The 13,091-nt window shown below is 38.5% G+C and overlaps 2 protein-coding genes across 2 annotated transcripts; both read right to left on the bottom strand.

Moving 5' to 3' along the window:
* Positions 1-89: 89 nt before the first annotated feature.
* On the bottom strand, positions 90-3,881 carry LOC112169725 (probable xyloglucan glycosyltransferase 6). The gene is made up of 5 exons (XM_024306780.2): positions 3,048-3,881; positions 2,621-2,929; positions 1,500-1,790; positions 1,306-1,419; positions 90-1,119 (listed from the first exon to the last, which is right to left on the bottom strand). Exons 1-5 carry the CDS (start codon positions 3,750-3,752, stop codon positions 481-483), a joined length of 2,058 nt encoding a protein of 685 aa, XP_024162548.1. The 5' UTR covers positions 3,753-3,881; the 3' UTR covers positions 90-480.
* Positions 3,882-8,783: 4,902 nt separating this feature from the next.
* LOC112169727 (transcription factor bHLH62) lies at positions 8,784-11,606 on the bottom strand. The gene is made up of 7 exons (XM_024306782.2): positions 10,442-11,606; positions 10,115-10,348; positions 9,882-10,016; positions 9,716-9,790; positions 9,408-9,593; positions 9,228-9,312; positions 8,784-9,137 (listed from the first exon to the last, which is right to left on the bottom strand). Exons 1-7 carry the CDS (start codon positions 11,336-11,338, stop codon positions 9,100-9,102), a joined length of 1,650 nt encoding a protein of 549 aa, XP_024162550.1. The 5' UTR covers positions 11,339-11,606; the 3' UTR covers positions 8,784-9,099.
* Between the last annotated feature and the right edge of the window lie 1,485 nt (positions 11,607-13,091).

The following is a 13,091-nucleotide window of genomic DNA, read 5'->3' as shown; positions in this document are numbered from 1 at the left end:
CACATCAAATGTCATATTTGGCAAACTAACAGCAGAAGCAACCAAACTCACAAGGGCAGGAGTTTGGGAACATGAATTTCAAACTGATATAATCAAAGTGTAATTTATCATACACAAATTGTCAATAACACAAGTGTAAAGAATAAATGTGATGATGGCACAATGTTTGCCATTTAGCTCAGGCAACCAAGTGTACACTGGTAGCAAACAGATTGGACTCCCCTTTACCCTGATCAAAAAAATTGAGGTAATCTTTCTGCAATGTGGCTTGGCAACAATAATGATACATACAATATTCTATATGAACTACAGACAAATGCCAAGCACAATGGAATAGCGTCAATTGGGGAACCACCCACCAGAGCATGCGCTTAGTCGTCGAAACACCAATATGAGCCTCAAAGCTTGATCGAAGTGACTTGCACCCCATGGTACATTCCAGGAAAGAGCTCAACACTACTCGGAAACACTACTCAGACATTAACTAACCTGTTCTCCAATCAAATCGAGACCAACAACTAGAAAGGTGATCCCTTGAAATAGTAGGAAGTAAAAGTGAATTCCTTGGGCAGACAGCAAGCTTCTTGCCGAAGCTGTCAACAATATAAAGGCTATTACAAGTTCCTTCCTATATAAACGGTTTCTTCTCCTTTTGCCACTTTTCTTAGATGTCTCTAGTTTAGTCAGATCAGCAAGCCCTGATTCTGAGGCCGATCTATGAAGACCGGTAGTAGTTTCCAATAGAGGGTCAGACTCCTTTTCATAAGCAACTAAATCTGCTTCTGATGATCTTCCTAATTTCTTTGTAACTATCCACTCATATGAACTTCCAAACTGAAACAAGCCTGATATCATGGCATTGAATTTGGTGACAGACATGGTATTCTCAAAGAGAAGGTAAGGGACGATAAAGGGGAATGAACGCGGTGCGGGAAGGATATTCAAGACGGACATAATTCCAGGAACATAACAAACCACCCATGCTGGTATTTGAGCTTCTGGCAGGAACATGGTCAGTGGAAGAATGATACAAAATAGAGTGAATGAATAAAACGGCAGTATAAGCTTCCGAAGGAGGAAAAAGAGAAATATCAAATTTGCCTTCTTGGTCACACTCACCTGGAATGTCAAAACAACAAAAACTTATGTTCATGTATGTACTTAAATATGTCACAATCCTCCATCTTTATCATAATCAAAAAGGCTCACTTACTCATATTACAGACAATCAAGTCCTTTTAGAAGATTCTGTGCCTTAGATTCTCTATTATTAATAAAATAATCAGTAGAAGGGAACTACTATACCTTTGAGCGGAGTATGTCAACGAAGCACATGCGGAATAACTGCATTGGACCAGAATGCCAGCGATGTTGCTGTTTCTTGTATGCCTCATAGGACTCCGGAAGTTCACAAAGGCACTGAAAAGCCAGCAAGTCAGCCATTTTTACCAGCCTTAAAATGTGTAAGAAGAAACTTTGGCAATAGAAAACATACATACCTTGACATCATTCAAATATATGAACTTCCATCCACAAAGATGAGCACGAACTGCGACATCCATGTCCTCAACAGTAGTTCTTTCCAGCCAGCCACCACATTCCTCAAGGGCCGTAATCCTCCAGACACCAGCTGTACCGTTAAAACCAAAGAAGTTGATATACACACCATTGACTTGTTGTTCAACCTCAAAGTGGAACGATAAGTTTATATTCTGCAGTCTGGTAAGCAAGTTTTCATCCTTGTTTACAAAAGACCACCTTGTCTGGACCAATCCTAGATCATCATTCCCCTTCATGAAAAATTTAAGAACCAATGCTTAGTCCAGTAAATAAGGACTTCTCATTTCAAGAAAGAGCAGTTCAAAAAAACCTGGTCAAGAGACAAGTATAGCAGCGCACTAGTGGGAGAGATTAATATTCAAACAAACAAAAAATGTTATGATGTCCTTGTCTCGAAAACCCTTTATGTTCAACAGGTGTATATGCAATAACATGTAAGGTTAATTGGATTTAGTAATTACAAGAACTTATCACATCTATTTTCTAATGTTCTGTGTTGTCATGGCATCTAGTCTTATTTAGACACTAATTGCTGTTAAAACAAGGGAAAATTTATTTAAACCTGTCAACAATATGCTACACATATGCCAATGGCGTGAAACTTGCAGGCTACTCATCTAGGGTGACCATTAGTTAATGTGAGCTTGAGAAGATTGTAAACCCTAGGGTTATATAGGTGACATAAACCCTAAAAACATCATTAGAGAATATTGTATACCAACTAAATGCTAAATCTTTTTTTTACTTCACTTTCAAATACTCTTGTACTGAGATCTTCTATATAGATAATACTGTCCAAGGATTCAAGTTATTCTGCACAGTATTGGAATGGCAGCAGGGAAAGGTGCTGTCTAATAAGATCTAACTCTGGAACAAACTAGTAGGAAATGACTTGGTGTATCTGAGAACCGCACACATAAGCTACAAGTATTTGAGCATTGTGAATATGATCATAAAGATTAGCTTAAAATGCAAAATGAATAGTTCACTATCCAGTGTACATGTATCCAAAACATCAACTACTTAATAGCAACTCTTAACTAATAAGCTTATGTCATACCTTGAAATAAGGAATGGTCTTCTTCAAGAAGTCCGGTCCTGGCTGAAAATCAGCATCGAAGATGGCCACAAACTCATAATTCTTAACATAATCGCAGCTCATGGCAGACTTGAGATTCCCTGCCTTATACCCTGTGCGTATAAGACGATGTCTATACACTATGGGAACACCCCTTTGCTGCCACTTTTGTACTTCAGCCTTGATAAGAAGCTGAACATCTAAATCATCGGAATCATCCAAAACCTGCACAAGCATCCTCTCCCTCGGCCAGTCCTGAATACAAACCGTCGCAATGGATTGATGGTAAACCTGTCCCTCACCCAATGCAATCACATTTTCAACACTTTCATACACAGTAACAGTAAAAATTGAAGCTTTTGGTTATAACTAACTATATAAGGGGGATTAGAAACCTACATCATCTTACCTCCCTCTCATTGCACATAGGGATCTGCAACAACACCATGGGATAATCCTCCACATTCTCAGTCCCACCCTCCTCCTCACTGGACGGCGTCGTTTTGTACTCCATGGCGGCCTTGGGCTTGACTCGCCGGAACTTGATCCAGAAGCATCCGAGCACCAGAATGACGCGGTCCACCGACTGTATCAGAAACAGCACAATGCAGACGTTGGTGAAGGTCTGCAGCGGCGGCGCCAGGTAATTGACTCTGACGTGGAGCCAATTCGCATATACGATTCCGATGACCTCGGCGGACCCCACCGTCGGCGGACTGAAATGCCAGCCCTTAAAGTAGGCGACGAGCTCAACGCAGAGCAGCAAGAGCACGAAGATCAGGAACCCCTTGATGAGTCGGTAGAGCCGCGACGAGGCGGAGTCGGCCGGCGAATCGGGCGAGGCGATGCGGCGGTTGGCGGTGCGGACGAGGCCGACGAAGGAATTGGTGACGGAGGCGAAGGAGGCGGCGATTTGTTGGAGTTTTAAGAGCCAGAGCCAGGAGAGCTGGCGGGCGCTCCGGGTGCGGTCTTTGCCGACGGTCCGATCGGCGCCGGGGCTGCTGATCTCGACGGTGAGCAAGTGACTGGAGGAATCGTCGCCGTTTTCGTGGTTGGTTTGTCTCTGCTTGTTCCACCATTCTTGAAACTCTGGGTTGTTCGGCGCCGGAGACATAAATAAATATTAATAATTCTATATAATATATATATACTTTATTTCTTCTTCTTCTTCTTGTTTCTCAGATCTCTGTGTATCTAACCAGTCTGGGTTCTTTCGTGCGTGTGTGTGATGTTGCTATGTGGAGGAGAAGAGAGGCTAAATTTAGTAAAAAGAGGAGGGCTTTGTTGACATTTCACTCTCCTGTTTGTATAGTAATGTTTTGGGAAGAGTGTGTGAGCAATGCCATGTGAGACTTCTCTTCTACCCCCACACGCGCGCCAATTACGCCCACTCAAATTACTTGCTTTCCTTTTCCTTACCAAATCACACTTCTCCAGGTGGTTTTTCTTTCTTTACAACTTCCAATGGGGTAGTTTGGGACTTGGAGATATGGGCTAGGGATTGGGATTCGAGCTTTAACTTTAGTGTCGTAGAGTGAGCGGTGGTGCCGCGGTGGGTTTGAGCCGGTTCGGCTCGGTTTCGGATACACGCGTGTTCATCAACGGTGGATGGAAGCTGTTGAGCTTAATACTCGAGTTGAGAAAGAGAGCTAACCGAGAATATCTACTTCTACAATCCGTTTGGTGACATGAGTTTGTTGGTGGTAAGATAGAAAGAAGGGTGCGTATGGTGGTGATACAAGCCTTCAGAAGATTGACCGAGGGGCGTTAAAAGATAAAGTTTGAAAGTAAACGACATTCATTATTAGATTGTTAGAAAGCCGTAATAGTTGACGATAAAGAAGAGATGAAGTTTTAGAAATGATAATGAAAGATGTACTACCTTGATTTCCAAATTTTTGTAAAATTTTGTTAACAAAATGACATATTTATGTTTTATTTATTTAATTGAAAACCATTACGATTTTCATTTAAATCTAATAAGAAGAAAATAATAATTATGTATATCGCTTTTCATAGAGTGTCTAAGTGTACTAAGTGTGTACGATACCTAAATTAACTTATCTTGTTTGAAATTTTTTATTTATTATTAATTTTTTTTTTATAATAAGAATCTTGTTCAAAGTTTTAACTCATTCAATTTGGTTCATTTCTAAATTTATTGACAATTACAGTCACAGTGGACCAAATCAAATAAATCTTTTTTGATTTGATAAGTTTTCTCAATTCAAAGGCCAAAATCGACGACTATAACATAAAACAAATATTTTTAACAACTAAAACTGCCAGTTTTGAGTTATTGTTTTAGGCCATGGGACAAAGGAAAGAGTTGGCTTTTGTTAGTTGTGTTGTGCTTGTTGTTTTTCAAAAAGCAGCTGAGCTCATTTTCTGTTGTTGGTAGCAAATGTCATGTCCTAGAATCGCCTCTTGTAGATTTCAAATCATATCTTCATTTGCAATTTTTCACTTACTAATTGACAATCCCATTAATATCTTGCGGTGGTTATAAATTAGGTGCCTCCAGTTTGACCCAATAATATCCAGGTGATAGTCTTGTTTGACAATAATACCAGTCCTTCAGATCCATTTTGTTTTTAGCTGGATAAGCAACAAGAGGAACCCAATATGTTTTAAATGGTAGTCCATTAGTGACTTGATGTTAGATAAAGCTTCTGGAATTGGGCCAAATCCCCCATATTGGATCAGTGCCTCTGGTTATGCCCACTATGGGCTAAATTGGTGTGTGAAGAGAGGCTTCCATCTCAGATCAGAATGTGATCTGTTAAAATGGCACATTCTTTGCTTTAAACGTTTGATGCTTTTTCTTCACCCCAAAAGAAAAAAATGACACTTCAGTATCCATGAAAAATGCCATTTTTCCATTTGCATGTGGACCGTTTACTTCTCCATTCAAAACCTTATATACAATTATTCAATCGTAAGGTAGAATAAATGTTAAAGTTAGAACGAAAAGTTTGAAATTAATAATCTATGTAAATCATTTTCACATCAAATAAATATTCAATTGTAAAGTAGAACAACTGTTAGAGTTGAGAAAAAAATTTGAAATTGATAATCTATGCAAATCATTTTCACGTCAAATAAATGAATATGGCATAAAAAGATGTTGAACCCATTAACATCAGGTGTCCCCCTCCATTGACCACTTTCACTCCGTGACTAACTACCTTAATGTTCAATTGGGCACTATAAAACATTGCAAAAGACATGGACCAAAATTGTGACGTGACTGAAACAAGAAACAGAAAACAAAAAAGTAAATGCTTGTTTTCAAATTTTAAGAACTCTAACTAATAGTTGTGGTTTTTTTTTTTTTTGACGTTCATTGGGATGAATTTTATTTACAAATAGATGAACTTTATATACATTTGCAATGAAAGTAGTTACAAACATCTCATATTTGATCAAAAAATGGGGTCAACGTCAAGTTTATAATAAAAAGTCACATGAAATTCAGTTTGTAATTTATATTGTGTTTCTTGTTTGACATTTTGGGGATTACTCTCCACCATTATTGTAAGCAAAGGGAGAAAATCAGGTGGGATTGTGACATAAACATGAATTCATGGAAAGTAGATTTTGTGAAAGGGAAATGTCATTTTGGTTTCATTGATTTGTAATTGCAAACTGTAAGAACCTCTAGAATATCCAAACGGAGGAGGGAGACAAACACGTTTACAGTTGGAGAGCATGAAATAATGGATGGTTGGTGAAGCAAATGATGCTTGTCCATTCTCCCAAACTAAAGCAAACTCCCAATACATGACTAATGAACCAATGACCAACCAAAGCCAGGAGACCTCTCATGATCCTAAGGTGAAAGGAATTAGTGACCCAAAATGAAAATGGGTGATAGAATAGTGACCACTTGGGTAAGAGGACATGACCTACCCTAATGGTCAATTTCGCCACTATAATTGCCCTTAAACCACCACCACCATTGTCCTTGAGAAATGAGATCTCTCCAAACATTCTTACTAGCTAGATGGTAGGGCATCTCATTTATATTTTCAATTCCTTCCATTAAGGACATAGATTTCAGGATTTTGAATATGATATTTCACCCACATCCAAATCTCTTTCAACACTAGCTTAGGAGAGGCATCATGCCACAAGGAGGGGTAACAAAATAGACTGAATTCAATGGCTTATATTAATCTTATCATGCTAAATCGTTTTGTTGGAAAATAATATATTGCTTTCAAGTCCTAATATTATTGAAGTTCAACGACAATCAACAAGAATTCGTTATCATGTATGTTTTTAGTCATAAGCTGAGGCGATGAAATATATTGGTCTGAACAATTTTTTTATTACTAAATTTGAATGATTGTAACCTACATGTTGTATGATGAGATATTTCGAAAATAGAAATACCCTGAACTAATTTGCGCATCATCTTGAGCATTTATGAGACTGAAATCGACAGTAGTCAGAAACAACAATGTCTAAAACCTCAAATTGATTTGCTAGAGAAAACTTTGCCACTTCAACAACAGTTGCTCATTTGAAGTGTTATTTAGTTCCATTATAATGGATATGTTTCCGAGAATTTAATTTATCAAATTAATATCAACTATTAATTGAATTATTATTTCTTTTCACTTGGTCAGTTAGTTTTATAAGCTTCAATTATCGTGCTTTGATAATGAGGAATCCATAACCCGATCAGCCAATGGTTTTTGGAATTTTGTTAGGATCAGATCACCCAGCCAAGGAAATATCAAAGCTTTACAATTTAAGTACATAAAAGAATTAGAACTAGGTAGAACCAAAGCATAAGCTAGCCTAGGCAGTCCCTTTTTCCTCTGTGTGACTGTGTCAACTGGCTATTCTCCCCGTCACGGTAGAGAAAGACCTGCGTGGGGCACCGGCACTGCCACGTGGTGCGGTAGACTAATTATTGTCAAGCAAGGGGGTATTTTGGGTATTGTATATTTAGGGAGTAGGAGCAGTTTCGAAAAAAATGGAAAAAAATTTCTTTCTTCTGATTGGGTGACCCTAAAATCACATAGTTGGAAAACCCTTACCTAAGAATTTCTTGTCACGGTAAAGTTTTGTTTTTCTTTTCATCTTCTTCAGAGTCATCCATGTTATTCCTATCCGATTATTTGATTACCTGAACCACCCAATTAAGCATTCGAAGAAACAACCACATAAAGAAATAAAGAATTAACAAGAGGACAAACACAAAGCAAACAGAGATTAACAAACCTTCAATCATTTACACTACACGTCTCAATGCAATTGGCTTTTAAGTTTCATGGAGACAAGACTGTCAGACTCCAATTTTTCTATTATGCAATTTTTTTCTTTTTAATTTGCCTATCATTACAATTATATAATATGTTATGCAACTGTTCATATGCTCCACAACCAAAGCATCTTGCTGATGATTAAACTAATCCCTAATTCTGCAGAACAATAATAGAACTCTCCTCATTTAAATAAGTGATTAGGGCTGCAATGCATAAATCTATTGCTCAACCCCAGAATTGGATTTTTACTAACCACCTCTCAATTAATTAAAAAGATTAGCCTAATTTTCTTTAGGGTATCTTTCCAAACCTGAACTCCACTACATTACCCTTTTTCTTTAGTTTTTCTATTGCACTACAGATTTTAAAGTGGGTGAGAGTATAAAGCTCTTTGATTCATTGGGCCTAGTCAGAATCTCACCACTGCCAACCTGGGATTCTCTTTGATGTTCTTGTATAGTAGTACATAATAAAAAATCTAATCTTTGTCTAATGGGGTGGTTCTAACTTCTTAACTTATAAGTTGTAACCTGTCTTCTGCATAATTCAATTTTCTATTCTGGGACAGTAAAAAGGGTACAGAAGCTTCTGTTTTTTTGGATAACCTGTGAAAATTACAGAGCCCAGAAATATGCCAGAAATTATGGTTGACCCCAGAGATATATAAGTTATGACCAATTGTACGTCTTAATCATTCAAGTTACAGACTTTTTAGAGGGGTAAAGACCCCACTAATACAGCTGGTTACAACACAAGTAAGAATCAAATCCAGAAGATTATGCAAATTTTCACAGTGACTAAACTGATATGACTATGACCTGTGTGGAAATTTAAACAAGCTAGAAGAATAGACAAGAAAGTAGTTCTGCAATGACAAATTTCTCTTCCTCTAATTAATTAATTAGCATTGTTATCTTACAGTGGATACTTTATCACAAAGCTCTCCCCGGAAAAAAATTAGGCAACAAAAATTACATTGGCAAAAGAAGAAGAAAATGATTAAGACAGTAAAAAAAAAAAAGAATAATAATGCTTCCTCTTCAATCGGGGCTTGGTACCAAGCAAAGGATAAAAGGCTTAGTAACTGTAGCCTTGATTCAATGTTCTTCAAATTTTATATCTTGTATATACAACAACACCAGCAGCCCTTCTCTCCAGTATCAAGTACTGACATAATGGGGGTCAGCGCTCAATTTTCATGTGGGATGCTTGGTTTGAACCTGCACCAATAAACACATTCCCATTATGAATTTATGATTCACAGAATATAGGTAGGGATTTGAGGAAGCAGTAATTCTTTTTTGACTCACCATGAAATTCTGTTTCTTTATTTGGGTTTTGGCCAAAACCCATTTGCACTATGGTTTGCAGGTCATCTTCACCAAATCCTGGATACTGCAGATGAATAAAAACCACACAAAGTTAGATAATTACTCAAAACGGCAAAAAAAATAATTAAAAAAAATTAAGTATAAGAAGAGGCTAATTACCTGAGGCATAGCTTCACTAAAAGCATTGAGGGGAGGTAATTGCATCCCAAGGCTTTGGCATAATGCAGAATCTAACGGGTCCACTGTGCAATGTGCTGGACTTTGCTGGTGACCATAAATGGCTTGTGCCGAGGAATCTGATGGGAATATTGGGTGTGGCAAAGAACTAATTTGCTGTTGAAATATCTAAAACCAGCAAAAACCCAATTCAGAATAAGTTTGAAACAAAAAAGACACAGAAAAAGAATAAGAATAATAATAATACAGAGCCATTAGTTTTGTGGAGGGAATAAAACCATCAAACCTACCTCTTTTGACATTAGAGCATCCATGTTAAAATCCAGCCTGTTGGTATTCACAGAAGACAACTTCATGGAGAGAAACTGCAAAAGAGAACATGCATTGCATAAACATATTAAGGAATCTGCCATAAAAATCATTGGCTTTGACTTTTTTTTTAATCACTATTTTCACCTCAACTTGGCGCTGTAATGACTGCACGTAATTTATAATCTCGTCTAGCATGAGTGCTTTTCCGGTCACCTTGTTGCAACCCGGCACAAGATCTTGTAGAAGCTTCATCCTTTCACTGATCTTCTCTCTTCGGACCTATTCAGGAATTTTCACACACGCATTGTAAGCATAAAGCTCGAAAACTAAACAACGAAAATGGCCTGGCGTGACGGAATCGAACCAGTAATTCTTACCCTTTCAGCTAGACTATGGCTGTCAGTGGCTTGACCCCTTCTTGCTCGTACATGAATATAGTCCTTGAGCGGCTCCGGTGGCTTCGAACCAGTCTTGCCTGGTTTCTCATCGGAACTAGTACTTCCCTTTGTATCTTCCTCTGCTTTAACAGAGCCGTTTTCATTGTTCACATTGCCCTCGTTTGGCTTGCAACGCTTGGCATTCAAATCCGAAATATCACTAGCTTCAGCCACCTGTAATCGTATTTTGCCAAAACAAAATTAAATGCTGATGACTAAATCAAAATGGGAAATTGGGTAAGTTTGACATGTTGCAGCTTAATTTACCTTTACTGGGTCCTTGGCTTTTCCCTTGGAAGCTGCTTTTCTTTTCCTGGAACTCATGTCAGTGGAAGAAGAAGGTACCAGCCCTGTCTCCCCAATTGGGTTTTGTTGCTCAGATGCTACTGTGGATTTGGACTCTTCTCGAGCATTGGGCAATTGGGGAGTCCTCTGCTCCGTCTGAGATCCAAGCGCCTTAAGAGAAGGACTGCTCGAAACTCGAGGGAGTTTATTGCCATTTCCCAATATTAGTTGATTAGATCTATAAGCCACTCCAGAATTGTTGGTGTGCGTTCCAAGCTGGGTGGTTCTGCCATTAAAACTCCTGCTTCCGAAACACGAGAACTTGGCCGCCCTCTCTGCAAATCCGGGATCAGCCGAGAACTCGGCCACGCTGGAGTTCAAGGGCATCGACTTTCCCAAACTGGGTGGCTTCTCTTTCGCCAAATGATGATCCACAATCGGCAAGTTGAGCTTCGGAGGAGAATTCAGAGGAGTGCTGTAGCATGAAGTGTTGGTGCTCCCATTTCCACCGCCCATGTAAGAATTATTGTTAGCCGGAATGGTAGCCGAGATCTCGTTCGAACTGTTGCCAATGCTGCCGAGCTTCCCTATCAGTTCTCTGATGACAAAGCTCTCATTGGAGATGTTGGAGTTTGACGCCACCGGAGACGACACCATGGAACTCAGGGCAGACTCGAAGTGGACGCTCTGGGGGTCGGTTGACTTGTTGTCCCAGTTGGGATTGTAGAAGCACTCCGGCGATCGCTCCGACGAGCAATTCCGGTCGGCGGATTGAATGTCCATTGCAGTTGATAAAGAACGCCACGAGGGCATTGACTGTGCCGGTTCAAAGTGCAGCGAGGGCGGGATTCCGGCGTTGAGGAAAAAGTTGTTCTCCATCTTACTATTTTTTCTTGGTTTTTTTTTGAAATGATCTTTTCTTGGTTTTTAAGAAACAGGAGCGAAACAGAGCAAGAGATATGGTTTGAGAAAGAGAAGCAAGGGGGAAGTGAGATATGGGGGTCGGAGATATAAAATGTGGGTTCTGTTAAAGGTTTAGTATGATGATGGTGGTGTGTAAAAGCTAAGCAAAAGCAGAGGAGAAAGAGAAAGCTAGAGAGGGAAGGAGAGAGAGTGGAGAGGGGGGGAAGGAGGGTTTGGTTTGGGGGTGAAGAAGTTAAATAGAGAGGAAAGGATAAGGAAAAAGGGTTGGTTTGACTTTTTTTTTTTTTTTTTCCTGTGGGTACTGGTAATTTTGGATTTGTCCTCCTCCGCAAAAGGCGGGAAAGACGGTGTTGCCGGGCCTTGGACGTCAAAGCACCCCAAAGATGTTCAATTGTCCAACTGTTCCTCTCGAAACGATGAATGTCTACGTCCCACTGAACTAAACCCTATAACAAAGGGACGTGGAGAACTATGCCTAGTCTTGCTCACCTTCTTCTTCTTTGTTCTTTCTGAAATTTTTTAAAGGCAGCTCTTCTACTTTTGCAGTTTGCTACTACTAGTACAACTTTTTTATCGCCTCTGGTTTACGATGATACTTTAATGCTGCTCAGATTTTCCTGCTCAAATTTTTCAGTCGTACGTTACAAAGTTGGACTAAGAATAGTTCATTCATGAATTTAAGAAATTTTTGTCGTGAATGGAAAAATATAAACATTTAATTATGTGTAACGTAGCTTCAAAATAAATTTAAATAATTAAGATGAGTGGTTGAACTTTCCGTATAGATTGAATGTCTGCGTCCCACTATACTAAACCCAGAACAAAAGGACGGGGAGAACTATGCCTAGTCTTGCTCACCTTCTTCTTCTTTGTTTTTTTTTTTTGAAATTTTTTAAAGGGAGCTCTTCTACTTTTGCAGTTTGCTACTAGTACAACTTTTTTATCGCCTCAATTCCATTAATCATTTACGATGATACTTTAATGCTGCTCAAATTTTCCAGCCATACAAAGTTCGACTAAGAACAGTTCATTTATGAATTTAAGAAATTTTCATTGTGAATGGGAAAATATAAACATTTAACTATGTGTAACGCAGCTTCAGAATAAATTTAAATAATTAAGATGAATGGTTGAACTTTCCGTGAAGATTGAATGTCTGCGTCCCACTATACTAAACCCAGAACAAAAGGATGGGGAGAACTATGCCTAGTCTTGCTCACCTTCTTCTTCTTTGTTTTTTTCTGAAATTTTTTAAAGGGAGCTCTTGAAATTTTTTAAAGGGAGCTCTTCTACTTTTGCAGTTTGCTACTAGTACAACTTTTTTATCGCCTCAATTCCATTAATCATTTAAGATGACACTTTAATGCTGCTCAAATTTTCCAGCCATACAAAGTTCGACTAAGAATAGTTCATTTATGAATTTAGGAAATTTTCGTTGTGAATGGGAAAATATAAACATTTAACTATGTGTAACGTAACTTCAGAATAAATTTAAATGATTGAAATGAATGGTTGAACTTTTTGTGGAGATTAAGGTTACAGACGTCATTTACTTTTATTTAAATTTGCTTACGTTTATCTTCACACTTATGACAAAAATTAAATTTTTGTTTTCGGAGAATACACACATATCTGTACAGAAATCATGAGACCGATTTGACCCATTTGCATTACTAATCATGGTTTGGATGGTGAAAAGCTTTAGATC

The sequence above is a fragment of the Rosa chinensis genome, chromosome 6, assembly GCF_002994745.2.
Source record: "Rosa chinensis cultivar Old Blush chromosome 6, RchiOBHm-V2, whole genome shotgun sequence".
Classification (NCBI taxonomy): domain Eukaryota; kingdom Viridiplantae; phylum Streptophyta; class Magnoliopsida; order Rosales; family Rosaceae; genus Rosa; species Rosa chinensis.
Note: the sequence above shows the minus strand (reverse complement) of the source record. Positions and strands in the feature narration are given on the sequence as shown.